This window comes from Cyprinus carpio, chromosome A2 (genome assembly GCF_018340385.1).
Source record: "Cyprinus carpio isolate SPL01 chromosome A2, ASM1834038v1, whole genome shotgun sequence".
In the NCBI taxonomy this organism is placed as follows: domain Eukaryota; kingdom Metazoa; phylum Chordata; class Actinopteri; order Cypriniformes; family Cyprinidae; genus Cyprinus; species Cyprinus carpio.
Genome location: NC_056573.1, coordinates 24770151 through 24782771, shown reverse-complemented (window position 1 = coordinate 24782771; position 12621 = coordinate 24770151). Strand labels below are relative to the sequence as shown.

Sequence of the window (12621 nt, the reverse complement as noted above, 5' to 3'; positions counted from 1 at the left end):
TATTTTTTTGTTTGTTTAGTTTTAATAGATGGTTCTCCATCCACATGGTGGGTTGGCAGGGGAAATGAGAAGCACTTCTACTGGGGTGGCTCAGGACCAGGTGTGCAGAAATGTGCCTGTGGCATTGAACGCAACTGCACAGATCCCAGATACTACTGCAACTGTGATGCAGATCTGAGACAATGGTGAGATATCAGTCTCTTCTCATTTTGCTGAAGGAATCTAGTAGGTCTTACATGTTAGATGGCATTCTGCAGAAGACAGAGAGAAAACCCAGATGTACATAATCCTGGTGGCCTTGTAGTTATATTGGATGCTTTGATTTTCCAAGGTTTGTTGGAATTGCACACTACCAAACTTTTGAATAGTAACTTAAATTGTGCATAATATGCTAATTTTCTTTATGCATGGAAATGCAATGTGCTCATCTTAAATTTCCATAAACAACCACAATTTTCAATATCACCTCCATGACCGCAAAAACCGCATACTTACCATGTTTATGTATAACCGAATGCCTTTCACTGAATTAAAGTAATAAATGATTGCACATTTTTTATAGACTAGACAGTGTGCAGTATGTACTATGCAGTAAGCAGTACTCGGCTTCTTTCTGCTGCATTGCACAATGCTATGTTGCCCCCTTGTGGTCCATAATTCTTCCTCTGCATTGTGTTTGTTTCTCCAGGAAAGAAGATGCTGGTATGTTGATGTACAAGGACCATCTGCCTGTCAGTCAGGTGGTGTTTGGTGATGTTCAGCGCTCTGGATCTGAAGCCAGACTCACTGTTGGGCCGCTCCGCTGTCAGGGAGATCGTAAGTGCAGTCTTGCTTTAAAATGTATCATCTATCAACATAATTTAGCCAAGTAGGACACGTTACTGGATCACCATTTTTTCTTGGTCCAATGACACAAACAATCACAGCCCTATCCACAAAACTAACCATAACCTACCATTAAAACCAATGTGAAATGATAGGTTGATAACATCAAATTATGTTTACCGCTAGTAGCATAGAAATTACACACTGTAGCTTTAAATTTGATCAAAACACACATCTACTGAATTGTCAATGTGTTTCTTTTATAGGTCACTTCTGGAACGCAGCGTCCTTCAACACACCTGCATCTTATCTTCATTTCCCCACCTTCCAAGCCGAGACAAGCGCAGACGTCTCCTTCTATTTTAAGACTTCAGCCTCGCATGGTGTCTTTCTGGAAAACCTGGGCAATCCGGATTATATTCGCTTAGAACTCAAATGTAAGTCCACATACTTGTATCACCTCATCTTAAGTAGTATTGCTGTAAAGCCCTCAATGCATCCCGTCAATTATAGCATTATACTATTTATATTTAATCCATTATATTTATTTTTTTTATATATATTTTCAGTTTTCATTTTAATTGTTAGTTTTAATTAGTAATTTTAGTACTTAAATTTGAAGGCAACATTTCTAAAGTTTTATCATTTACTGTATTTCAGCTTCATTTCATTAAATTTTTATTTTGGAATTTTTAAAACAACCTTTAATAATTTTAGTTAACAGTAACAACATTGCTTTCCACAGCTGCCACAGTGGTGTCGTTCTCATTTGATGTGGGCAACGGGGCGGTGGAATTAACCGTACGCTCATCTACACCCCTCAATGATGACCAGTGGCACAGGGTGGAGGCGGAGTGGAATATAAAAGAGGCTGTTTTGCGATTGGACAAGGTGCATAGGGAGACGAGGTCAGCCCCGCCTCAGGGCCACACCCACATGCAGCTCTTCAGCCAGCTGTTTGTAGGTAAGATCTCCGGCAGATGATTGGGAAGTAGAATTTAGCAAGAGAAAACTCGTACTCTCTTACTTGTGTTTGTAATTCACCTTATTGTAAAGCGTTAACATGTTATATCTCGTTATGTCTGTGTTGCTGTAAAACTTTAGGTGCTTCAGGAGGGCAGAGAGGATTTCTTGGCTGCATTCGTTCCCTAAAGGTCAATGGAGTGACACTTGACCTTGAAGGGAGGGCAAAGGTCACACCAGGGGTGAAGCCTGGATGCTCGGGTCACTGCAGCAGCAATGGGATGCATTGCCGGAATGAAGGGAAATGTATCGAGAAATACAATGGATACTCGTGCGACTGCAGTCTGACTGCCTTCGATGGGCCTTTCTGCAATGATGGTATGGACACTAATCTTAGAACATAAATAATTCAGTTTCACTTGGCTGTAATGGGCAACAAAAATATTTCAATGCACAAATCTAATCTTTTAGGAGTATATAAGCATAAAAATGGCACCAAAGCTGGACTACAAGCCAGTTTGGATCAGTTTTGCCTACATACAATGCGAATTTATGACTAAAATTAGATGTGTGCAAACTGTAAAACAAAAAAAAAAACAAAACTATAATTTAATTCACAAAATAATAGTGAATAATAAAATAAAACGTTATTAGTTTTTAATCTGTTTATTATGGGATGTAGATAGATAGATAGATAGATAGATAGATAGATAGATAGATAGATAGATAGATAGATAGATAGATAGAAATCATTGTAAATGTCTCCTTGTATCCATTGTTCAGTTCTTTTTTTTGTTTTAGTTAATGTGCTCCTGAATTTTTTGCCTTACTGTTGGAGCACATGTGTTAGGACAAAAAGTAAATGTCAAGCCCTGTTGTTTGTCATCTGCCTCCACTTTAGATGTTGGAGGGTATTTTGAGAGTGGGACCCTGGTGCGCTACGACCTCATGTCCGAGAGCAGCTCTTCTCCTGCAGTGAAGGAAGGCAACCCTGGAGTCCTGAGCGCAGTGGGTAATCTGACCCGTGAGGAGCTGAGCTTTAGTTTCAGCACGTCCCACACACCTGCAGTCCTCATCTACATTAGCTCCAAGACACAGGACTACCTGGCCGTGGTGCTGCGGCACAACGGTGAGACACGTTCACGTGTTTAGAGCTCAGATTTAACATTTATGTTCTCTTTTGGATATAAGAGATGCAAAGTCTTTTTTAATAATAAGCTTAGAAACAGTGCTATTTATAAGTTTTTTTTTTTTTTACGTTTATTTTATACAATTATTTTTGTATTTGTTGTAGTTTTAGTTTTAATGATAGTAACTCTGCTTAGATGCTCTTAACACTGATGAAACATTGTGTTTTCCCTCAGGTACTCTACAGATCCGCTATAACCTGGGAGGACTGAGGGAGTCGTTCACGATCAGCCTGAATCATCGTAACATGGCCAACGGTCAGCCTCACAACGTCAACATCAGCCGACAGGACAGACTCATTCAGCTGCAGGTACTGTATCTGTCTCCATGGAGCCACTAGATGAAGATAGTTTCACAGTTCAGATAAATCTGTTTTATATTAGATAATGACAATTCACTGGATTTATGAGTCTGTCTGTGAGCTGCAGGTGGATCATTATCCCACAGTAAGCTACACTCTTCCTGAAGCCTCGGACACGGAGTTCAACCTTGTGAAGACCATTTTCCTAGGAAAAGTTTTTGGTAAGTAGGCTATTATGTACATGTTTTAGCATGATTTGGGGTTTTAAGTGTGCTGTCTATTGACAGGCTGCTTTTATTTGATCAAAAAAAAAAAAAACAGTTAAAAACTAATGTTGTGAAATATTATTACTTTATATAGCACAGATGTTATAGCACAGCAAAATTTACTCCAGTCAGAAATCATTCTAATATGCTGATTTGCTGCTCAAGAAACATTTCTGATTTTTATCAGTGTTGAAAAAAGTTGTGCTGCTTAATAGTTTTGTAGAAATCTTGATTAATTTCTCAGGATTCTTTGAGGAATAGAAAGTTCAAAAGAACCGCATTTATTTGAAATAGAAATCTTTTATTAACATACTGTCACTTTACTGTCACTTTTGATCAATTTAATGCAACCTTGCTAAATAAAAGTATTAATTTTTTCCAAAAAATCTTACAGACCCCCAGACTTTTGAACAGCAGTGTACTAGTTCATAAAATGAGAGTAAATATATTAAATATGATGAAAAACAGTGATATGCTCTACAAATGAATTACTAAATTCTACAGATGTCAAATAGATTTGTCTATTTTTTGTGACTATCTATTGTGACAAACTCATTCATACATTTAGGCTTAGTATTTTTGACAAGGAATAATATTATGGAATAACTTGGTCACATAACGTAAAATGATGTCATAATCCATATTGACCAAGAATACATGACTCACTCTCCTGCTTCTCCTTCCACTGGACTCTGACTGTAAGTCCTGACATCATCATGTGAAAGCTCTGGGTTCTGCTCCTGCTTCAGTCCAGTCTCCAGGTTTTCCTGCAGACTTTTCTAGCAGAGATGAGCTGCATTACACACAGAGAGCAGCTGAACGTGTGATGGGTCTTCATCTACACTCAGACAGATGCAGCCCTGTAATATTGTCGCTTCAGGGTTAGACAGAAGAAAATCTACAGTTTGTTATTCAGATTTACACATAGGTGGATTGAGAAAGAGACAGACAGAAAGGAGAAATCTGGTGTTTTGCTTTGAGTTGCAAGATCTGCAAAGTGCTGGGAAGACATACGCAGTTCCATATCTGAGATTGCAAACAGGTAATATGTTCATTAAATGCTTTATATTCAAATATTCATAAGTATATGTTTTTTAGGTGTAATTGTTTATTATTTATTATTTATTTATTTATTTTATTTTTTTGGAGCTGGGTGTTTTGTGCGATGTTTAGTAATATATTGGAAGAAATGATGAGGATAATCAAGGACAGCACAGGTTTTCTCTCTTCTCACATATAAAAAAATGCATTCATCTGTTCATGTTCATGTATGTTGTAAAAACAAGTCTTTTGGCTTCCAGTGTCATGTTGTTTGCTTTCAATCTTGTCTAGTTTTGCAAATGTGATCTAAAGGAGACTGTCAAAATCCACCTTTTTTACATTGTCAAACCCATCTGTGGCATATTACTTTTATAAAACATTGACACTACTGTTTAATAAATAAGTTATAGAGAGAGAGAGAGAGAGAGAGAGAGAGAGAGTGTGTGTGTGTGTGTGTGTGTGTGTGTGTGTGTGTGTGTGTGTGTGTTTGTAATAATCACAAGAAACAATTTATCTTACAATGTTCGGTCTATGTACAATATACAATACCGTTCAGATGTTTGGGGTCAATATGATTTTTAGTCTTTTTTTTTATTTGTAATTTTTTTTAAAGAAATTAATGCTTTTATTTAGCAAGGATGCTGATTTCAGATCCCTATTCATTAAAGAATCCTGTAAAAAAAAACTGTTTCATGGTTTCCACAAAACTATTAAGCAGCACAACTGTTTTCAACATTGATAATTATAAGAAATGTTTCTTGAGCAGCAAATCAGCATGTTAGAATGATTTCTGAATGATCATGTGACACTGAAGACTGGAGTAATGATGCTGAAAATTCAACTTTGCATCACAGGAATAAATTACATTTCAAAATATATTTAAATAGAAAACAGTTATTTTAAACTGTAATAATATTTCACAATATTACTGTTTTTACTATGTTTTTGATTGAATAAATACAGACTTTTTAACCCTGATCAAACACACCTGCCAGTAATGTTCTAGTAATCCTGAAGACCTTGATTAGTTTGTTCAGATGTGTTTAATTAAGGTTGGAGCTAAACTCCGCAGGAAAGTGTACTTCGAGGGCCAGAGTTGTTAAAGGGATAGTTCACCCAAAAATCAAAATTATGTCATTAATGACTCACCCTCATGTCGTTCCAAACCCGTGAGACGTCCGTTCATCTTCGGAACACAGTATAAGATATTTTAGATTTAGTCCGAGAGCTTTCTGTCCCTCCATTGAGAATGTATGTACGGTATACTGTCCACGTCCAGAAAGGTAATAAAAACATCTTCAAAGTAGTCCATGTGACATCAGAGGGTCCGTTAGAATTTTTTTAAGCATCGAAATTACATTTTGGTCCAAGAATATCAAAAACTACGACTTTATTAAGCATTGACTTCTCTCCCGGGTCTGTTATGAGCGCGTTAACATCACATCCGGTTCGCGAACGAATCACTCGATGTAACCGGATCTTCTTGAACCAGTTCACCAACTCGAACTGAATCGTTTGAAACGGTTCGCGTCAACAATAAGCATTAATCCACAAATGACTTAAGCTGTTAACTTTTTTAACATGGCTGACACTCCCTCTGAGTTCAAATAAACCAATATCCCGGAGTAATTCATTTACTCAAAACAGTACACTGACTGAACCGAGCCAGATAACGAACGAAACATTGACTCGTTCTCGAGTCAAGAACCGTTTCTGTCGGACGCGTCCGATTCGAGAACCGAGGAGCTGATGATACTGCGCATGCATGATTCAGACTGACACACAGCGCGTCTGAACTGAACTGGTTCTTTTGGTGATTGATTCTGAACCGATTCTGTGCTAATGTTATGAGCGCGGGTAAAAAGAAGGCTTCAATCAAGGGCAATCATCGCCAATGAAGTCATTACGTCGAGCGCAAAAGAACTGGTGAACCGTTTTCGGCAACCGGTTTATTGAATCAAACTGTCTGAAAGAACCGGTTCGCGGAGAAGAACAGAACTTCCCATTACTACCGGTGATCCGAAAACGGTTCTTGACTCGAGAACGAGTCAATGTTTCGTTCGTTATCTGGCTCGGTCATCAGTTCAGTCAGTGTACTGTTTGAGTAAATGAATTACTCCGGGATATTGATTTATTTGAACTCAGAGGGAGTGTCAGCCATGTTAAAAAAGTTAACAGCTTAAGTCATTTGTGGATTAATGCTTATTGTAGACGCGAACCGTTTCAAACGATTCAGTTCGATTTGGTGAACTGGTTCAAGAAGATCCGGTTACATCGAGTGATTCGTTCGCGAACCGGATGTGAGGTGAACGCGCTCATAACAGACCCGGGAGAAAAGTCAATGCTGAATAAAGTCGTAGTTTTTGATATTTTTGGACCAAAATGTATTTTCGATGCTTCAAAAAATTCTAACGGACCCTCTGATGTCACATGGACTACTTTGAAGATGTATTTATTACCCTTTTGGACGTGGACAGTATACCGTACATACATTCCCAATGGAGGGACAGAAAGCTCTCGGACTAAATCTAAAATATCTTATACTGTGTTCCGAAGATGAACGGAGGTCTCACGGGTTTGGAACAACATGAGGGTGAGTCATTAATGACATAATTTTGATTTTTGGGTGAACTATCCCTTTAAGAATCCCTGTCTTAGAGCATTCATTTTAAAACACCTGTCCTATAACTTTTATTATTGCTTTCACACTCACTCACAGTTTTTTCCTCCATCTGATATTTTCTGCTTTTGTCTTTGTCTTTCAGAAACAGGTCAGATTGATCCGGTGTTGATAGAGCGATATAACACGCCAGGATTCGTGGGCTGTCTCTCCAGAGTGCAGTTCAACCGCATCGCCCCGCTGAAGGCCGCCCTGAGGACCGGAGTGCCCTCCTCAGCCTCTATACAGGGAGACCTGGTGGAGTCCAACTGCGGGGCGTCTCCACTCACAGTACCACCAATGTCTGCAGTCTTTGACCCCTGGCACACAGATTCAGGTAACTCGATGATTTAAAGATGTTATTTTGCGCCTAACCATTTTAAAAGAATATCCTCTGCAGTGAATGGGTGCCGTCAGAATGAGATACCAAACAGCTGATATAAACATCACAATAATCCACAAGTAATCCACCTGACTCCAGTCCATCAGTTGATGTCTTGTGAGGCTGTTTTGGGCTGTTTTTTGCTTTTAAGCCCAAGGACCTTTTCACAAGAGAAAGCAATATTATAGACAGAGGACTCGTATTTTAAACAGAAGCAATGGTTTGAAGTTAAAAATGTTTTAATGATGAAAGTGTTTTGTTACAAACATGCAGATTTTCACTTCACAAGACATTAATTGATGGACTGGAGTGGTGTGGATTACATTATTGTGATGTTTTATCAGCTGTTTGGACTCTCATTCTGACGGCACCCATTCACTGCAGAGCATCTATTGGTGAGCAAGTGATGAAATGTTAAATTTCTCTAATCTGTTCTGATGAAGAAACATACACATCTATATCTTGGACGGCCTTAAGGTGAGTAAATTTTCAGCACATTTTCCTTTTTGGGTGATCTATTCCTTAAAGGGGTGAGCTCATGCTTGCAGTGGAAGTTGGTTTCTCCAGAGACTGAAGATCTAGAACAATGAGCCTCCAGTGTAGATAATGGGAGCATTTGTCCGTTTGTTTGTTTTAATTTTTCAAACAGTCAAATCAACATCTTGCCATTTGTATAGGAATGTGATTGAAATGTGGTTGAGAAGAAAGAAATAAAAGAAAGAAATCAATGTTTAGATCTGAATCAGCAGGATATTATAAAGATCTTTGTCAGACATGCACTGGAAAACCCCTTAAGGGAAACTAGAGGAAAAAAGTTCTACTTCATCTTTTACTCTTGAGCAGAAAAAATATATATTTACAGAATTTCATTATGAATCTGATGCACATGAAATGTATTTCTCTCTTCTGAAGAGATCTTTCCTGGTTGACTGGAAGAAATCAGATTTTTAGTAAAGGACATCTGTGATCTCTTCCCTGTAGAGAGGATTACTGCGGCGTGCACATTCCTGTTTGTGTGTGTGTGTGTGTGTGTGTGTGTGTGTGTGTGTGTGTGTGTGTGTGTGTGTGTGTGTGCGGAACAGGAAGCACCAGTGAGGTTTGTGTGAGGGTTAGTTTCATGTGTAGGGGAAACACATTTACTCATTATAGGAACTATAAAGATAATCTTTAGTCATATTTTTCATCTCATATTTATAGTTTAGATATTCCTATTGAACGTATGTCACACCCCTAATCTATTCCTTTTGATAACATTTATTATTATTTTCTTAATTAGCTAGGTAGTTCTTATTTATCTTGTAATAAAAACTAAATTAAAGAAATTATAAAATAAATTATTAGAATAATAAATTAAATTATAAAATCTGTATTATTATTAATACATAAATATAATTAATGTATATTAAAACTCTAAACAATTGAATCCATTTATAACTGAAATTGTACAATATTTCATATTAATATTTATACATATATAATATAACATTTATAATTAAATATTACAATAATATAGTATTATTATGTGTTATATGTTGCATATAATTTGCATTATTTTACTTTATTTACTTAAATATCTCAGTTTACACAGCTAATTCATGGGAATATGAATTTGCTGATTTTGTAATAACAATAAAACAAATTAAATTTAGAATGAAATAAGAGAGGGGATGAGCGATCTTGTGATAGATGCATATGTGAGTGTGCTTACACACATGACATTGAGTAAATTGAGCTTTCATAGATATTTGTGGAGTATGGCGTTTGGAGCCTGTGGAGACGGCAGATGAAAAGAGCAGAAGGTTGGTCTCAGATCTGCTCTCCTGCCAACAGCAGCCCACCGACTCCTCCTGAGAGAAACACTCGAGCGCGTGCACAGATACACTCAGCTGCCCACAGTGGTCCACTAACCTTCTGTACTTCATCTATGCCAAGAAATTCAGTGAAAGGGATTGTCAAAGTTTAGAGTCATAAAACAGTGCACTTTTCTCTTTCTTTCAGCCGGTGCCCAGTTTCCATTCAACGAGGAGAGAGTCAGTCGTGATGGCGTCAACAGAGACTCTGCAATAATTGGAGGTGAAATATACTGGTCAAGTTTAATGCTGCTACACATTTTAACTTGGCTCAGTTTTTGTTTTTGTATTTTTTTTGTTTTTTGATTTTTTAAATCAAACCACAGTTAGGCTCTAAATGTGCTAGTATGCATAGCAAAACAGGACACTAGAAATGCATGTTATCAGTGCTAACATTTTCATAAAACCTGTTTTTGGACTGCTTGATTTTTAATGTCATGAGACAATTTAAGGACTTATTTTGTAAGATGGATCCGGGAAAACTTTTACAGTTTTTATCACAAGTAAATTTAAAGAATATTTTTGAATGTCTTTTATTGTTTGTTGAATCAGTATCTGCCATGATATGGCAATGAATTTAGAATATAACCAACCAGCAATTATATTTCTTAGGCCAACGATTATATTTCTTTGACATCTTATTGTATAAATAAATGATATTAATATTTATAATATAATCTAATATAAAAATGTAATATTATAAATGATTAAAGGGTTAGTTCACCCAAAAAATGAAAAATCTGTCATTAATTACTCACCCTCATGTCTTTCCAAACCTGTAAGACCTTTGTTCATCTTCGAAACACAAATTAAGATATTTTGATATTCTCATAGCTTTATAAAATTAAGGTTTGAACCACTGATGTCACGTGTACTATTTTAACAATGTGGAGGGTCAGAAAGCTCTCGGATTTCATCAAAAATATCTTAAGGTCTTAGGGGTTTGGAACAACATGAGGGTGAGTAATTAATAACTGAATTTTCATGTTTGGATGAACTATCTCTTTAAAATAAGTACAATTCACCCATTAAAATAATATTATGTTTTATCATTGGTGTAGAACATTTTTACACTGATTTTAATGGTATGATTCATCATTACAATCATTATTCTAATATCATTGTCTAAATATATAACACTTATATTGATATTATATAATAAAATCTAAATATTAAAATATCAGTATAATAAACATTATTAAAATAATTAGAATGTAATCTTTAAAATAATAGTCTAATTTTTATAATATTTTATCATTGGTGTACAACATTTCTGATTTATCATTACAATCATGATTTTAATATTATTTCTCGCTTATATAGGCATCATCGCAGTGGTGATTTTCATTATCCTCTGCACGCTGGTGTTCCTGGTGCGTCACATGTTCCATCACAAGGGCTCCTACCACACCAACGAGGCCAAAGGGGCGGAGTCTGCCGACTGCGCTGATGCAGCCATCATCGTGAATGACCCCGCCTTCACAGAGACCATCGACGAGAGCAAGAAGGAGTGGTTCATTTAGGCACACCCCCTGGGAGAGTCTTCTTTCTCTCACAAGAATACCTTGAGTGATACATTAAAAAGGTCATTCTGAGATTTTTGAGCAGCCGATGTGAAACGGACACTTGGCAAGTCCATTTGGACCACGTCTGCGCACTGACTGGCATGTCTGTTCTGTAATTATTTTGTATGTTTGTGAATACAGCACAAGGACTTCTGTGAGATCAAATTCATCCCATGCACACGACTGGCATATTCCATATGGGACGACGGTAAATAAAACAAACAACTGATGCATAAATCATTGCAATACTGCTGGTCTGCTAACAAATGTGTGTTCAGCATACATGAATGCACCAAATACTCCAATAGCACAAAACGGAATGTGTACAGAATGATGCATAATTATGTTTCTGATAATGACATTTGATTGTATGTAAACATTTTGTTGTCAGCATCTTCAGGACAATAATATATTGTAGCATGGTAATCCGCCAATGGCATACTGAATCATTCATCAGTGTTAATGCAGCACTTTTATATCTCATGGTAAATGTTCTTTATAGTTATCAGAATTCAGTGTTAATTATCTGTTTCTCCATAAGTGCTTGTTCAAACTCCGTGGAAAACATGGCAGGCGTTTTAGATGGTTTTTATAAGGAGATGCTCTTAAAAACAAGAAAGCTCTAGAGAGAGAGTTTAGTTCAGATGTGTTCAGTAGTAAATGATCTTGAATGGTCCATTTGCTCCAGTGTCTTTGAATGTGCCTCAAAGGTTTAAGGTTTCTTCTGGCCAAGCATGGATTTTGTGATAGATTTGTTGACCCTTACATGTTAATATCAAAGAAAGATGACTTTTTTTGTGTGTTTGCAGTTTTAAAGCACTGCTCGTTTAAAATCAGCGGCACAGATTTACGCATAAACCATTTTTTAATATTGCCATCGTTGTGCTTGGTTAAGTCATTTTTATTTTTTTAAGTGATAGTTCACTCAAAAATTAAAATTCTGCTAGCAGTTACTCACCCTTGAGTTGTTCCAAACCTGTATGAATTTCTTTTTTCTGAAGATATTTTGAAGAATGCGGGCAACCAAACAGTTGATGGTCCTCATATTATTTTCTTTCCTTACTATGGAAGTCAATGGGGTCCAACAATAGAATTTTAATTTCTGGGTGAACTATCCCTTTAACATTTCTGTATTAACATGATCTCATAAGAGTTCGTTTTCTCCACTCATGTGAATTACTAACAAAAGTATTATTCAACCATCAGATAGATTACAGAACCTGGTTTATAATAAAGCACTATGATAATGTTGCTTTGTGTAAATTTTGACTTGTTCCATTAATTATTAATGTGTTTAATGTGTCTTCATGCATTACCAATATATCAGTTGGTCTTTTAGAATAACAAAATTGCTTATTTATTAAGATTTGTCACTTCAAATTTACTTTGTGATTTTATTATAATGTAATGCGATCATTTGTTCTTGTGTTCACTTTTGAAAAAGCTCATGTGTATGATGAAATGTCATTTTATGTTGAGGGTTGTAAAGAAACTGACGCTCCAACAATGAACACATTGCAAATCTCAATAAACTACAGGATTGTTTTTGCAACAAAAAAGAGTTTTATGTTTTTTTTTTTT

At 36.4% G+C, this 12621-nt stretch overlaps 1 protein-coding gene across 1 annotated transcript in view; it reads left to right on the top strand.

Annotated features, from left to right (window-relative positions):
- LOC109062785 (contactin-associated protein-like 2) overlaps nt 1–12599 on the top strand; it is a 39501-nt gene extending 26902 nt beyond the window's left edge. The window contains exons 15-25 of the mRNA XM_042712110.1: nt 20–185; nt 689–816; nt 1092–1262; nt 1571–1789; nt 1930–2166; nt 2690–2917; nt 3153–3286; nt 3405–3498; nt 7350–7580; nt 9624–9698; nt 10799–12599. Coding sequence (XP_042568044.1) covers nt 20–185; nt 689–816; nt 1092–1262; nt 1571–1789; nt 1930–2166; nt 2690–2917; nt 3153–3286; nt 3405–3498; nt 7350–7580; nt 9624–9698; nt 10799–10998 — 1883 coding nt within the window. The 3' untranslated portion in view covers nt 10999–12599. The remainder of the gene's footprint in view (nt 1–19; nt 186–688; nt 817–1091; nt 1263–1570; nt 1790–1929; nt 2167–2689; nt 2918–3152; nt 3287–3404; nt 3499–7349; nt 7581–9623; nt 9699–10798) is intronic.
- The last annotated feature ends 22 nt before the right edge of the window (nt 12600–12621 follow it).